The sequence below is a fragment of the Mandrillus leucophaeus genome, unplaced genomic scaffold (assembly GCF_000951045.1).
Source record: "Mandrillus leucophaeus isolate KB7577 unplaced genomic scaffold, Mleu.le_1.0 Scaffold307, whole genome shotgun sequence".
Lineage (NCBI taxonomy): Eukaryota > Metazoa > Chordata > Mammalia > Primates > Cercopithecidae > Mandrillus > Mandrillus leucophaeus.
Genome location: NW_012103221.1, coordinates 705213 through 723014, shown reverse-complemented (window position 1 = coordinate 723014; position 17802 = coordinate 705213). Strand labels below are relative to the sequence as shown.

Sequence of the window (17802 nt, the reverse complement as noted above, 5' to 3'; positions counted from 1 at the left end):
AAAAAAAAAAAAAAAGAAAAAAGAAAGAAAGAATGTCATAGATAAATTTAAGGCCTGCCAAATCCCGTTCCCTTGCCTCCTTCCCCAGATGCAACACTATTATGAATTTGGTATTTAATCCTATGTATACTACTACTTCATCATCAATCAAGAACAATGTGTTATAGCATTATCCTGAATGTTTTAAAATTTTATGCAAATGTTACTGTATTTTGTCATACTGTAATTTCTTTTTACTCAACTTATTCTTTTCAGATTTCACATGATCACATAGCCCTAGTTCAGTCATTTAAACTCCGTAGAGCATTCCACCCTCTGAATTCACCACAAGATGTTTTCATTTTCCTGTTGGTAGACATTTAAGTTGTTTCTAATGTATTTTTACTACTACAATGATGCTATGAACACTATTGTACGTGCCTCTTTGTGCACATGGGCCAGTTTTTCTTAGTGTAGGATACTCACCTTCAATTATATTACCTATTGCTAAATTGCTCGCCTTAGAGTTTACTAATTTACTCTACAATAATAGTGAATGAGACTTCCCTATTGCTCTACATCTTTACTTATTCAAATTATCAATTAAAACCAAAAAAACAGCAATTGTTTTCAAAGGGATGCCCTTCTTATTTGTAATAGTTTTCAATGAAATCTGTCATCTGTATACAGGATAAATATATAAATGTTTTACAAGCATAAAAAGAAAAGTTTAGAAAAACACACATATTTACTAGTAAGTAAAAGCATTTCTTTATGCATATTTTTGGGTATGTGAAAGTTACAAATTATGTTTATGTTAATAAAATCCTCCAATCCACAGAACTACTTGTCGTAACAGTCAACATTCATAACAGTCAACACAATATATTAAAAACTTTATTTCATTTTAAAAACAGGCAAATAGATCAATGGGACAGAATAGAAAGACCAGAAATAGACCCACACAAATATAATCAACTGATATTTGACAAAGTAGCAAAGGCAGTTCAATGGAGAAAGGATAGTCTTTTAAAGAAATAGTGCTGGAACAACTGGACATCTACATGCAAAAATGTGAATCTAAACACAGGCCTTAAGCTTTCACAAAAATTTGGTTCAAACTAAAGGTGTTCATCATGACCATGAACATGGTATCTCTAATCCTGGAGAGCTGTCACGGGGAGTACCACAGATTTTTAATTTCTGTAAGTCCCCACATAAAACAGACAGTTAAACTAAAGGGCAAAACCCAAAACCCATGGACAACTAGATGAAGATTAAAAGAAAGAGAACATTATATGTAGTGGTAGTATTAACATGATTATCCTGAGACTGTTAAGTGTGTACTGTGAGTCAAAGTAAGTGAGAAATTACAGGACATTCTTATTTATCCTGTGTCCCTACAAACTAGGACTTTTGATACAGAAAGAAGGAGATATAAATGTAATACAGATGAAGTTAAACTAAAAACTCTGTAGTCCTGAATCTGAGTTGTAAGTATTGGCATGGACTCGTTATGAATATGTATATATATAAAATCTCCAACTCTGTTTCCTGAAGAAACCTAGAAACAATGACCAACCCAAAAACAACAGCCTAATATCCCTAACACCCTGACTTGGGCATAAAATACCATTTTCCATTAAAAAGAAAACCACATTGTCTTGGAGAAATGACTAATTGCAGGTGTGGGGCAGAAAATATACAAGATAAACAAGGAATATACTGTCATACCAGATAGAAAGAAGCTACCCAAGACTACTGAGGCCATACAAAAAGAACAGTCAACCTGAAGAGCCTCCCACTGGCCTAAGATGGGAGAATCTGAGCTTCCAAAGGATAACAGTTATAATTTAGGACCCCATCAAATCAAATGTATTAAAATTCATGAATTAATAATGCTATTTTAAAAACAAACACTAACAGGGCACATTCAGAGAGTACTAAAGAATCAATTCATTATCTCAAAAACTGGTAAACAGAAAATAACCAGACATTTGTTCTGTTTATCCTATATAAGTACAACCATTGGGAAACATATAGGAGTTGAGTAGAAGTGTCTCTTTATAAAAGTATCCCAAGTAATCAATGAAAAATAAATAATATAATTATATTACCATTTTGCAACCCTAATGAATTAATGGATCTAGGCATTGAACATCAAATAGCTGCTAACATCAAAAAAGAGAAAGAACTGAGAGAAAATATGAAATTATGTGCCTCCTGACGAAAAACACACCATCTCATATAGTCTTGCCAAAACTGACTAGTAACTTGAGGAATTTTCAAATAACAGAGAAACATATTGAACCAAACATGAATATGCAAGCAACAAAATCCAGACTGTGGGACACTACAGTTTCAACAGACAAATTTTATAGAAAAAGAAAGGATGGATGGGGGACTTGTACATTAAAAGAGATTTAAGATATACATTAAAATGTCTTAAATGGCTAATACTAAACTGTGGTTTCTGGGGATGCACACTCGGTGATAAAAGCTACATGGGTATACAAGAAAGTGATAAAAAGTCATGATAGTAGTTACTTTGGGGGACAGGGAAGAGGTTAAGATCACGACAGAGCACGTAGAGGTACTTCTGGGTGCCTGCACTGTTCTATTTCCTCGCTTGGATGGTGGTTTCAAGAGTGTTTCCTTTGTAATAGCTCATTAAACTATGCATTTATTTTGTGTGGTTTTATGTGTGCTTTATTTTATAATAAAGAGGTTTCTTTAAAAATTGCCATCCCTAAAGCAGAATATCTTTGTCACTGGTTGAAAGCTAACACAGTATATGCATTTTGGGGGAAGACAGGTTTCTTAAGTATTTTGTCTTTTCAGTTGGATGCATTTAAAATGCCTTCTGAATGCCTACTGTATCAAATTACATTAATAGTTGGTTACATTATTACTTTCCCATCAGTTACTGCTCCTGAAAAATCCTTGGAAAAATAGTTTTTTCTCCTTATGGGAAAATTGTTTTCATGATGTTATGTTTTACCATATTTAAAATATGTTTATGACAGCATATTTTAAGGTTTAATAGCTCTGCTTATATATTTTTGGTTAATTTGGTAAACAAATTCAAGGACCTGTTCTGAGTAAGAGATCATGAAACTACCACCATACTCAGAAAGCATTATCAAGTCTACACATCTGAAAAGTTAAAGTACTTGCTTAGATACTAAAGTAAGGGCAGAATAGGTTGTCATCACATGATTGATACTGGTTCACATTACTGATAAAAGTTGGTTCAAGCTAAAGGTATTTGTTGACAAATGAATTATGTGACAAAGCAAATGAATAAAATGCTAGTTCTAGGAGGATGGTAATAGCTTTCCAAAAAGAAATATTAAAAGTATGTGGAGATTAATGAGGGACCAGATGGCCAACTAGACACAGCCAGGACGTACCTCTACCACTAAGAGAGACCAAAATATTGAGTAAGCCAAGGTACTTGGAACAGATCTTCAGAGAAAAAACACTGACATTCAATAGAGAGGGATACAGACACAAAGCTGAAGATAGAGGAAGCTAGGAACCCTGCATGGGATTGCTGAGCACCAGGACTAGATCCTGGCCCTGAACATCTCCTAAGGAAAGGGTGTGTGAAGTGACGGCAGGGGAACGGCTCTCTCGCCGCTTACCTCTGGGATCCTAGCTACAAGAGATCCCACAACCCCCGTACACGTTTGAATTGGCAGGGGTATCTGCCTAGAGTGTAAGCAGAGACAGAGATTCAGCCAGCATGGAGCCCAGGGAGGCGCGCGGTGTGTGTGGGGGTGCAGGGGTCGGGGGCGCGTGCGTCAGCTATTGCAAGTGGGGCAGCTGCAGCAAAATGTGGTCATAGGTTCTCCATTTTCCTCCAAGTAGTTCTATCCCCAATTGACCACTGAGCCAGGAGAGAAGAGGACTGTCTTTCTCATAGGACTGAGGCATGACTGTTCTTCACACCTCTCTGTCCACCAGCCCCTTCCAAGGCCCCTGCTTGGCCACTCTTGCAAGATTGTGTACATAGCGCAGCTTCCACTGCCCAGCCTGAGTGTTTTGCTGGTGACCTTGGAGCACTCTGACTGCCCCAGCAGGGCCGGCACCCAAATCAGGGGCCAGAGAGCAAAGCTGCAGGCCCAGTCCCAGTCCCCCAGGGTTACAACACACAGATCAGGAGAGCCAAGCTGAGATCTGTGGCCAGCATGTAAGCGGGGGAAGAGCTCCCACTTTCAGAACACTCAGAAGAGTGAAACATGGGTATTCGTGGGCTGGTGTAGGCCTGGGGCATGCCTCCCTCCACAGGGTTATCTGGGAAGGGTATAGCCTGCCAGCCACAGCCCCTATCTAAGAAAGTCTGAGGCCTAGAACACCTAACAAAGGTATTGAGCGTGGTGCGAGTGATCAGAGGGGGATCCCCTAAGGCCCGGGAATGGATCTGGTGAGAGGGTTATCTTTCTCCTACACCACAGAGAGATGCTGCGAATGTGCTGAAACACAGGAGCCACGTGGCTAAGAACTTATCTGCCAGTCATTACTCTTAAGCGCCATCTACTGGATTGCAGCCTAAATTACACCACCAAAAATACTTCAGTATACATAGCTTGTGAAACGGAGGGCAAGAATCTAGCCACAGATGAAGATCTTGTGCAGACGCTTGGCCTTCTGAAAGCATCCAGAAACAAAGCCTATTGACTATACTCAACTTGCACCACAGTTAAAAGCTCAAGGTAAACAAATTATATAAAAACAAAAAGCCCCATTCAACGACAGCAAATCCAAAAACACAAAAGAATACCAGCCCGCTCAGATGAGAAAGGATCCGCATAAGAACTTTGGTGATTCAAAAGTCAGAGTGTCCCCTTACCTCCAAACAAGTGCACTAGCTCCCTAGCAATGGTTCTTTACCAGATTGAAGCGACAGAAATGGCAGACATAGAATTCAGAATCTGGGTGGCAATGAAGCTCATCAAGATTCAGCAGAAAGCTGAAACCCAACAGAACGCAGTGAATCCAGTAAAATGATTCAAGAGTAGAAAGATGAAATAGCCATTTTAAGAAACAACCAAACTCAACTTCTGAAACTGAAAAATTCACTACAAGAATTTCAAAATACAGTTGGAAGCATTAACAACATAATAGACTAAACTAGGAAAGGAATCTCAGAACTCAAAGACCAGTTCTTCAAATCAACTCAGTAAGACAAAAATTTTTAAAATAATTTTTAAAAATGAGTAAAACCTCTGCAAAATATGGGATTATGTAAAGAAACCAAACCTATGACTCACTGGCATTTCTGAAAGGGAAGAAGAGAAAGTAAGCAACTTGGAAAACATATTTGAGAATACAGTCCAAGAAAACATTCCCAATCTTCCTAGAGAGACTGATATGCAAATTCAAGAAATACAGAGAACCCATGCAAGATACTATAAAAGACAACCATCCCCAAGGCACATACTCTTCAGATTGCCCAAAGTCAACCTCAAAGAAAAAATCTTAAAGGGAGCTACACAGAAGGGTCAGGTCACTTAAAAAGGGAACTACATCAGGCTAGCAGCAGACCTCTCAGCAGAAACTTAAAAGGCAAAAATGGTGGCCGGACATGGTGGCTCACGACTGTAATCCCAGCACTCTTGGGAGGCCGAGGCAGACAGATCATGAGGTCAGGGGTTCGAGACCAGCCTGGCCAATATGACGAAACCCCGTTTCTACTAAAAAATAAAAAAATTAGCTGGGCATGGTGGTGCACACCTGTGGTCCCAGCTACTCAGGAGGCTGAGGCAGGGGAATCGCTTGAACCCGGAGGCGGAGGTTGCAGTCAGCCGAGATCACACCACTGCCCTCCAAACTAGGTGACAGAGTGAGACTCTGTCTCAAAAAAAAAAAAAGGGCCTATTTTCAGTATCTTTAAAGAAAAGAAATTCCAACCAAGAATTTCATATCTCGCCAAACTAAGCTTCATAAGTGAAGAAGAAATAAAATCCTTTTCAAACAGATAATGCTAAAGGAATTCATTACCAGTACACCAGTCTTACAAGTGGTCCTTAAGAGAGTGCTAAACATGGAAACAAAAGAACAATACCTGCTACCACAAAAACACAAGTAAGCACATAGCCCACAAATACTATAAAGCAACTACACATCATCTACAAAACAACCAGCTAATAACACAATGACAGCATCAAAATCTCACATATCAGTATTAACTTTGAATGTAAATGGTCCTGACATCCCACTTAAAAGTCATGGAGTTGCAAGTTGAATAAGACAAGGTCCAAGTGTCTATTGTCTTTAAGAGAGGCAATTCACATTTAACAACATCCACAAGCTCAAACTAAGGGATGGAGAAAGATCTATCATGCAAATAGAAATCAAAAAAGAGCAGGGGCCACTATTCTCATCATCAGATAAAACAGACTTTAACAATAGTCGAGGATAAAGAAGGGTATGACATAATAAAAAAAGATTCAATTCAACAAGAAGATCTAACTATCCTAAGTATATATGTACCCGACACTGGAGCACCCACATTCATAAAACAAGTTCTTCTTGACCTATGTGAAAGACTTAGCCACATAATAATAGAGAGAGACTTCAACAACCCACTGATAGCATGTGACAGATCATCAAGGCAGAAAACTGAAAATGAAGTTCTGGACTAAATTGCGACACTTGACCAATTGGACCTGATAGACACATAAGAGAATACTCCACCCAATAATCACAGAATATACATTCTTCTCATCTGCACAAGGGACACACTCAAAAACTGACAACCTCCTTGGCCATAGAGCAAGTCTCGATAAATTTAAAAACATCAAAATCATACCAACTATACTCTTGGACTACATTGCAATAAAAATAAGAAATCAATACCAAAAGTTCTCCCAAAACCACAACATTACATGGAAATTAAACAACTTATTCCTGAATGACTGTTGAGTAAACAATGAAATTAAGGCAGAAATTTTAAAATTCTTAAAATTAATGAAAACAGAGACAAGACATACAAAATCTCTGGGTGAAAGGAGTGTTAAGAGGAAAATTTACCACAGTAAATGCTACATCAAGAAGTTAGAAAGCTCTCAAATTAACAATCTAACATTGCACCTAAAGGAACTAGGAAAAAAATAACAAATGAACCCCAAAGGTAGCAGTAGAAAAGAAATAGCCAAAATCAGAGAACCAAACAAAATTGAAACACAAAAATCCATACAAAAGATCAATGAGACCAAAAGTTGTTTTCTGAGAGAATAAACAAGATTAATAGAGTGCTAGCTAGATTAACAAAGACAGAAAGAAGATCCAAATAAGCACAATCAGAAATGACGAAGATGACATTACAACTGATTCCACAGGAATGCAAAAGATCCTTAGAGACTATTATGAACATCACCATGCACAAAACTTAGAAAATCTATAGGAAATAGATACATTCCTGGAAACACACAACTCCCCCAAGATTGAACCAGGAAGAAAGTGAAAACCTGAACAGACCAATAATGAGTTCCGAAATTGAATCAGTAATAAAAATCCTACCAACCAAAAAGAGCCCTGGACCAGATGGATTCACAGCCGAATTCTACCAGACGTAAAAAGAAGAACTGGTACCAATCCTACTGAAACTATTCCAAAAAAAAATCGAGGAGGAGGGACTCCTCCCTAACTCATTCTACGAAGCCAGCATCATTCCGATACCAAAATCTGGCAGAGACACAACCAAAAAAGAAAACTTCAGGCCAATATCCCTGATGAACATAGATGTAAAAATATTTAACAAAACCCTAGCAAACCAAAGCCGCAGCACATCAAAAAGTTAATTCACCACAATCAAGTAGGTTTTATCCATGGGATGCAAGGTTGGTTCAACATACACAAATCAATAAATGTGATTTATCACATAAATAGAACTAAAGACAAAAACCACACGATTATCTCAATAGATGCAGAAAAGGCTTCCAGTAAAATCCAACATCCTTTAACAACCCCCAACAAAATAGGTGTCGAAGGAACATACCTCAACATAATAAAAGCCATCTATTTCAAACCCACAGCCAATATCATACTGAAGGAGCAAAAGTTGGGAGCATTCTCCTTGAAAACTGGGACAAGACAAGGATGCCCACTCTCACCATTCCTATTCAATATAGTACTGGAAGTCCTTGCCAGGGTAATCACGCAAGATTTTTCTACACCAATAATGTCCAAATCAAGAATGCAATCCGATTCACAATAGCCACAAAAAGAATAAAATGCCTAGGAAGATAGCTAACTAGGGAGGTAAAAGATACCTGCAATAAGAACTACAAAATACTGTTGAAAGAAATCAGAGACAACACAAATACATGGAAAAACATTTCATGCTCAGAAATTGGAAGAATCATTCTTGTTAAAATGGCCATAATTCCCAAAGCAACCTAGAGATGGAACAGAATAGAGAACCCAGAAAAAAAGTCACACACCTACAACCATCTTGATCTTCAACAAACTTGACAAAAATAAGCAATGGGGAAAATACTCTCTATTCAATAAATAGTGTTAGGATAGCTGGCTATTCATGTGCAGAAGAATGAAACTGGAACTCTACCTATCAGCATAAACAAAAATTAATTCATGATTAAATTAAATTAAACAAAAATTAATTCATTTTAAAAACTTAAATGTAAGACCTCAAACTATAAATATACGACAAGGAAACCTAGGAAAATACCCTTCTCAATATCAGTCTTAGCAAAGAATTTATGGTAAAGTCCTCAAAAGCAAATGCAAGAAAAACACAAATTAAGTGGGGCCTAATTAAACTAAAGAGCTTCTACACAGCAAGAGAAACTATAAAAAGAGTAAACAGACAACCCACAGAATGAGAGAAAATATTTGTAAACTGTGCATCCAACAAAGGTCTAATACTTACTATCTATAAGGAACATAAATCAAAAAGCAAAAAACAACCTCTATAAAAAGTAGGCAAAGGAAATGAATTTCTCAAAAGACATACAAATCACCAACAAACATATGAAAGAATGCTCATAATCACTAATTATCATAGAAATGGAAATCAAAACCAAAATGAGATACCATCTAACACCAGTTAGAATGGCTTTCATTAAAAAGTCAAAAAATACCAGAAATTGGTGACGCTGCAGAAAAAAGGGGATACTTACACACTGTTGGTGGGTAGGTAAATTAGTCCAGCCACTGTGGAGTGCAGTCTGGAAATTTCTCAAAGAACTAAGAGTTGAACTACCATTCGACCCAGCCATCCTATTACTGGGTATACACCAAAAAGAAAATAAATCATTCTACCAAAAGGACACATGCACCTGTAAATTCATTGCAGTGCTATTCACAGTAGCAAAATCATGGAATCCACCCAGGTGCCCATCGAATGGTGGACTGTCTAAAGAAAATGTGATACACACACACACACCCCCCATGAAATACTATGCAGCCATAAAAAAGAACGAAAGTATGTCCTTTGCAGCAACACGGATACAGCTGGAGGCCATTATCCTAAGTGAATTAATGCAGGGATAGAAAAGTAAACACAACAGTTCTCACTTATAAGTGGGAGCTAAACACTGGTTATATACACGGACATAAAGAGGGGAACAATATACAGTGAGGACTAATAGTAGAGCAGGGAGAGAGGGAGGAGGACAAAGACTAAAAACTACCTACTGGGTACTATGCTCAGTACCTGGGTGATGGTTTCAATCAGACCCCAAACCACAGCCACCTGCAATATGCCTTTGTAACAAGCCTGCACAAGTACCTCCCAATTCTAAAATAAGTTGAAAAATAAAACAAAAAGAATATGTGGAAATTCAAATGAAAACAACTACCATGTTATATGTGATAATCTACATATAGACCATTAAGATATATTAATATTTTAAATGAATTTACTGATAAAAAATTTTTTTCTGTACTATTTACTGTATATTTTTCAAAAGAAGTTTTTTTTAAACTACATAATTCTCTCTGTTGTGTTCTTCTAATTAAGCCACTGTTGGGCTGGGCACAGTGGCTCACACCTGTAATTTCAGCACTTTGGGAGGCCGAGGCAGGCAGATCACGAGGTCAAGAGATCGAGACCATCCTGGCCAACATGTTGAAACCCTGCCTCTACTAAAAATACAAAAATTAGCTGGGCATGTTGGTGCGTGCCTGTAGTCTCAGCTACTTGGGAAGCTGAGGCAGGATAATCACTTGAACCTGGGAGGCAGAGATTGCAGCGAGCCAAGATCTTGAGATCCAGCCTGGAGACAAAGCGAGACTCATCTTTTAAAAAAAAAAAAAAAAAAAAAAAATGGACTGTTGCTTAGGGTTCTGTGGTGTGAAATTAGACCAGCAGTTTTCTAATATCCATAAAATAATTTTAAAATGTTTCTCCTCTGAAAGTCACATAATTCAGTCACAGAGTTTCTTTTATTTATTTATTTTGTTTTGTTTTTAGCTGCTTGGTAAGCCAATTTTCTACTTAGAATCTACTGTTAAAACTCTCATTTGGTTCAGTATGTGGGCTTTATCCTTTTCATGGTCTGTTATGTAAAAAAGATGGCTCAGAAACATTTTTTTAAGTTTGCGTATAGCAGTGTTTCTCAACTTGGATGCACATGAGAATCGCCTAGGGAACCCATAAAAGATACTGATACTCCCCTCCCCTCCAGAGATTCTGATGTAACTGGTCTGGGTGGGCCTCTTTTAAAAGCCCCGTAGGTGATTTTAATGTGTTGTCAAAGCTAGGAACTACTGCTCTAGGATCCTGCCATTGTCCAAATAAAAGCTATTATCTTTTCTGATTGAACCTAGATGATAAATGTTTTTTTAAAATTCTATAGTTCAATAGATCCACTGATTAAATTTCTTCTCTACAAGGCTGCTAATTTTTTAGTTTGAATTTTAGGGTTTAAGAGCATATTCTATCTTTATTCTGATGATTAGTCCAAGAAGTCCCTTGGCTGCTACTGAAAAAAAAAAAAAATTAAAGGAATATGCCTGGATACTACTTTAATAAACTGGTACTTTCGGTTCCTGATATTCTAAAAAAAATTCTCTACTTCATATTTAAAGATTACGGCTTCACGCACACACAAGAAAAACAATTAGTGCCCTAGACATTTCTTCTACAAGATTATACTTTTTGCATAATGAATTTCACATGAAGCTGTAAAAAAGAAATCTTTACAAATTTTACCAGTAGATAGAATAACTGAAAGGGCCAATTCCTAAAACAAAAGCTCTTGACAAAAAATGAATTATATATCTTAATAAGATCAAAAGGGAGGGAATTATACAATCAGTGGTGAATAAAGAATCATGTACAAATTTGCATACAACTTTATGAAAAAATATTCAAATACATAAAATGAATAATTTTCTAGAAACACCAATTATGGAAACAAAAGAAAAAAAACCCTTTAAAAATGGAATCAATAATGAAAAAAATCTACCCTCCTTGAAAGACATCACACCCAGGAAATTTTACAGGTAAGTTTTACCAAACTTTCAAGTATCAATTCCTTTTGGTACTGTTGCAGAGAGGAGAAAAGGAAAAAGCTAGCCAGATTGTTCCACAGAGCTAGTAAAACTTTGATATCAACTCTAGAAAGGTTAGATAAGAAAGGATAATAAAAAAAAGTAAAACTGTGTGCCAAGCTCATATTGAAGCACATTGGGAAGCCTCTTCAATTTTCCCTACTTAATATCTAAGTAGAATCGACCACCACTTTTCATTGGGTCTTACTATAGCTTACACATACTCTACCCACAGCATCATTAACACTTTAATGCACTTACACATTTTCATATTTGTCTCTTACTGGCAGACACTAAGATCCTTGAAGGCAGGGATAGTTTCTTATTCATATCCCCTAGTATGAAATACAGTGCCTACCCCATGGTCATGCTCAGTAATTGCTAAATGATATGGCTATTTCAAGTAGAAATACCATTAATGTGCACATGCAGAGGTAGGAAATAATGAGTCAGCAAGTAAATTCATTTGACTAAGACATGGAAGGAAACAACACTGGAAAGGTAGGCCAAGGGCAATCAGGGTAGGTTTTTTAGTGCTGAAGCTGAGTTTGGTTTTAGCATCTACAGAAGAATTTTGGGCAGGCAATGTCTAAATCAGATCTGTGCTTCAGGATCCATAGAAGCACTTTTTAGAGCTGTAAAAGACCTAGAAGTGACCTATCTGAATTAAATCTATTGTTTTAAAAGTAAGAAAACTAAAGTCAGATAGGGTAGGTGATCTACTCAGCCACGGAACACAGAATTAGCTAGAAGCAGGCAGAAGTTTAGAGGTAGTAAACTTGATTAAGGTGACATAGTTAGTATATGGTGCAACGAACAGGCAACCCCAAGTTTGTTCAACTCCAAAGTCCACGATCTAGATGACACCAGGCAATGAGGTATGTAGACTATGTATATCCTTTTAGGGCAGTCCTAATTTCATATAAGGACTCATTTCAAAGAAAGGTAATTTGTAAAATATATAACTAAAAGCTAATTTAATTATTTTTACTTTTATTATAAGACACCCATTTAATTGAATTCTAATTAGCTTAATTACATTAAGTCATTTTAACAAAGTCTTTTACTCAATGAACTTCTGAGCTCAAGATCAAGAAAATATTGGTCATGAACAGGAAGTGAGTAGGAATAGAGCACTTATTTAGCCTCATAAAATCCACACCGATACTACAAGTGATTTTAGTCACTGTAACAGAATTAGAAAAGTTCCAGAAAAAGGAAACTAAAAAATCTATAGGTGATTAAGAGGATTTTTACAGAAGACGTATATACATACATACATATATATTACACATCAAATTTTAGGACTCTTCAGTCTTAAAAAGACAGCCTGAAAGTTTATAAAACCAGGAGAGGTAGGTAGGGATAGAGAAAACTTAAACTTATTCATCTTATCTCAAATGCTGACTCTGGGAAGTACTCCTTAAAAGTCTAAAACATAATTGATTTAGAGGCAAATACAGGAACATACTATTTTACCTACATAAGAAAGTGGGGGAGAGGGAGCTTGTTTTTTACAGTTATAATACAACAAAAACAGAGAATTTTGTAACCAAAGTACTAGTACAAACTGAAAATACACATAGGTTCACATATATGAATGAATGATCAAACCATTATCATGAATTGAGAGGATACTGTCCTGACCTTATAATCTATAGCTTTCCTTAAATATCCTTGCCCCAAATGTGGTCTGGCACAACAGGGACTTACACAGTATAGGCATTTAACTAATGTTCATTAATTGACAGAGGTTTGAAGAGAGTAATTGGTAACAAAAGCTTTCACAGGCATGATATCATGAGTAAACAGTAATAATAGAACTAATAATGATAATAACAAGAGTCATAATAGTGAACAGTGAATCAGGGCTTACTATATATTGATATTGCTCTAAATGCATGTATTAACTCATTTATCATCACTAACCATATTTTTCAAATAATGAAACTATAGCACATACAAATTAGTAACTTGGTCAAGGACAGGAAGTTACATAGTGGCAGAGCTAGCATTTGAACCTGGAAGCCTAGACTCTTAATTACTATACTATTCTAGCCAGCCCTGGAATTGTCTGGGTATCTTCTAGATACGATACTTTTTAGGATCTCATTTCATACGTAATTTCCTTTTCTGAATATTTGAAAAAACAAATTATAGGTAAAAAATAATTCACATTTATTTCAGAACAGAAAATCTAATAATCCTATTTTATTTACACTTTATTAAAATGTACATATTTGTTTTAGATTTACCTCTAGTCTTCCTTGAGCATAACCCAGGAGGAGTAGATTGGCTCTGTCCTTTTCAGAAGAAATGGGGGCCCAAGGCCAAGCATCATCATTGACCAGTGGCCACCAGCAAACAACTCTATCATGAACATAGTTGATAGCTAGATGTCGCTCTGTTGTCTTGTTTATTGGGCCAGGTATTTCATAATAGAAAATCTAATGATTAAGAAAAAAAAAGCATACATGAAACGTTTCTTTAAAAGATGCAAAATCCTCAAGTATTACAAAAATTAAAGCATCTGGAAATGTAGTTACATGCAAATAAATATGCATGTTAAACATGTGCTTAAGAAGGTGTCAGAATTTACCAAATTCTTCTGACACATGTATAAAAAAGACATATGTTCAAAATTCTCCCCATTTTTAGCAAAGGAAGGAAGAGAAGAAATGTGAGTTAGGAAGGAATTGAATGTAGCAATTCCAATCAATACCAAAATGTACAGTCATGGTTGCTTGACAGCATCGACCTACACATAGGATTTAGGACCAGCTGTATAAAATGACAAGTTCAGTACTGCTGACCAAGAGTGTCTCACTACTGTTTAAGACATAACATGTTAACAATGACTGACAACAAAAAAAGGAAAAACAACTTGAGGCAAATATCTCTTTAAAGAATATATGCGACGTATACACATATATTCTGCATAAAAGGGATAAGCCATAGCATCATGCATAAAAGTTTATGCAGCTTCTGAGAATTATGCTTCTCTTTCTTAGGCAGGATTTGTATAATTTATTATTCAAACTATGTTATTTTGGAACATGGTTATTTGAAAACATAAGCACGGCACCATCTGTGTGACACATGCCAAGGAAATATAGATTGCACCGTATTTCTGCTTAAGGAATTAATGGAAGGTTGATAGCTTGGAAGAAAAAAAAAAAACTATCTTGCCATTGCTGGTCAGCAATAATCGAACCACTTTCTGGGGATTAAGCGCATGGCTAAGCCTACTGGACCAGACACTAGCAAAGGGCAGGGGGTCTTCTTATCAGAGAAATGCTTCTGGAGCCAGTCTCACTACATGACAGATTGCTTTCATATTCCTGTCTGCAAGGCAACAAAGGATGGCAGTAATGCGATAATGCCAGAGTGCAATGGGTGTTAAGAACCCGTTGCATTTATGTATTGTATTTAGTAAATAATCAGGCTCATCCAAATTGTGATCTCACCACTCAACCAAGGCCATTAAAACCAAGGTTAATGCTTTAATAATCCTCTGCTATTTTTTTTCAAGATGGTCAAAAGGAACCCTTTTCTATTTGCATGGCCATAATATTATTGACCTCTTCATCCTCTGAATGCACATCAAAAGGAACTGAAATCAAAGTAATTACCAGTGTTGTTCTCTCATGGTAAACATTTAACTCCTCGCAGTGTCCCTTCACTGTTAAATAAATTGAATCGGATTTTTCAGATGTAGACAGGAAAACTTGTTAAAGGTCAATAGTTTAAGGATGTTTACCCTGCAATTTTCTTTGCCAAAATTATGTCAATCTGAAAGAATTAAACTATGGTACAGCTGTAAAGAAAAGCAAAAGTACAATACTCTATACCACTTCCTTGTTTTAAAATCCAAATGGGCAATGACAGACAACACAGATGTACTTTATGCTATTAAGTATAATTTCTTATATATAAGCTCTCAATATCATTGTTTTAAGTCTTCTTATTTGAGAGAAATACCACAATGAAATTGCTAAGTACTTAAAAATACATATACATTATTTTGACGTCTGATTTGCCGCATAAGTATGTTACCTATGAATTTCTAGATGACGAAATTGAGTTACAATGAGTGACTGACATTTTCAGTTGTCACATAATGCAAATCATTATGTTATGAAATGTTAGGAAATTTCATGTTTCCTATGAGTTTAATATTATCAATATTCTGTCATGATGACCAAGAGGGAACGTAAAATAAACAAATTTCTTAAAATATCCTTCCAATGGACAAATAGCAGATTTGACTAAATATTAAAAATATATTTTTAAAATATTAAACCAGGAAATGAAATTAATGAGCTTTCAGAAGGGAAACAGATTACTTCTCTAATGTATAGAAATGACATGGAGTGCCAATGTTCCTATTTTCCTAAATCCAAAGGCATATTCAAATAAGCAAGTAAGTAATTTCCTTACTTAAGGTTTAAGGACCCAAATGCTAGATCTGTTTTCCACATCTTTTCACAAGAAAAGATGACATCTTTACAGTTTCTCTCTGTTCTCAGGTAGCTACTACTCTCCAGTTGAGAAGATTTTATCAAGCTATCACACCTAAGATAAAGAAACTAGTCATTCAAAATTTTATATACAGTTACTTTAAATGGTTTGAGTTAATGCACACACTGGTGCATTTTAAAGACCGATCAATTTTAGTAAGTAAACAGTATTTCAAGTAAATCTGGAGTTAGCCGTTCTAGAACTAACATCCTTTTAAGAATGCTAATACTATTTTTGTTTTGGCTAACCACATATAATAAGTAGTACCAATTTCCAGTTTTAAAAAATCTATATTAAGGTTTTACAGAAGTTTCGCAAAGCTGGCAAACAAAACTAGATGGTAGTTTATTACCACAATGAAAAACTCATTTATTTTATTCTACATTAAAAATCTTTTTTTCAGAATAAATGTTTCTACTAAATAAAACTAAATCCTCCCACACTACCACCACCTCATTCATAAGTAATAATCCCAAAGGGCAAAGGGTTAGGTTAAATACTAGTTTGCCAAAAACACACACACATTTCAAGCTACAGACTAGCTTCTCAAACTCTTTGCTCTTGCTGTAGATGCTCCAGGTATGGCATAAGTGTGCATCTTTTTTAAGGAAGCTGTGTATCAGCTCTGTTCCCAGTGAACAGTGAACTGTCTCAAATCCACATCACAGAGGTTGGATCAATCTTGCAAACACAAGTCATTGCTGAAAAGAGGCCTTGAACTGAAACAGCCTGGAAAATGTATTAGATACTCATCCTAGCAGAGAATATGCCTTCCCAGCAGTTAAAATGTAATGTGGCAAAACTTAAACACATCACTTAAAATAAGAATTCTGCCTTAACAGATGTAAAGCCCCTGATACAGGAAGGAAACAAATTACCTGGAGTTAGTGAAGGGAGAGATACTAACACATGAAGGAGATTTCTTTTTGCATTTTGTCCAGTTATAGTTGGAAGGGGAGGGTTCTTCCCCCTCCTTATTTATTACACTTTTCTATTAACCTTTGAAAGTGCCTTCTTCTTTCTTTCTTTTTTTGTGAAGTGGAAACCAGAGCAGCTATCCTACCCTAGAAAGATGATATGGGGTCTTACGGGAAAATGAGAATATATATACTACCACTAGTACGAAAACCATTTTCAAAGTGTAACTTGCCTCTATTATCTGTCTTTGACGTCTATAAATACTATATAAATTGCTCCAAACATGCCATTGTTAGACATCCCCCCATAGTGAGAGTATAAAAGAAAACTTAGAATGGCCACTGTTTGCAGTTAATTAAGCTTAATCCTGTAATATTTCCAGTGTTTCTGAAATCCAGAATGTTTAAGAATAATGAGCAGAATACCAACTTATGAGATACTTTCATATACCTTAATAATTAATAATATGACTATATAAATCAAAATATCTACCTTATAATCCAAGGCTGAGAGTTTTTCCAGTCTTTTGTTTACATCAGAAGAATCCATCTTCTTGGTAAACTGAATAAAACATAGCTTGTTTTGTGCCAAAAATGATAAGATGATAAAACTGTCTGTGAGAAGAGCTAAAAACCATAATTAGATAATACCAAGTTAGAATAAAATAATGGATAGATTTTTTCCACTGAAATGTTACAAAAAGCTACTTTCAAACATACATATTAATTGAAATCACTAAAGTCTCCTGAATATCATTATAGCATTTTATAAAAATATTAAAGATATTAGGAATAAACAATAATTATCAATCTAATCATGTATGATTTTTTTTCCTGTGACTATTTCAATATACACTGA

General features: G+C 35.8%; 1 protein-coding gene across 1 annotated transcript in view; it reads right to left on the bottom strand.

The window, feature by feature from the left end:
• WDPCP (WD repeat containing planar cell polarity effector) overlaps positions 1–17802 on the bottom strand; it is a 500366-nt gene that overhangs the window by 322086 nt on the left and 160478 nt on the right. The window contains exons 8-9 of the mRNA XM_011987298.1: positions 17437–17570; positions 13761–13952 (exon numbers count right to left, since the gene is read on the bottom strand). Coding sequence (XP_011842688.1) covers positions 13761–13952; positions 17437–17570 — 326 coding nt within the window. The remainder of the gene's footprint in view (positions 1–13760; positions 13953–17436; positions 17571–17802) is intronic.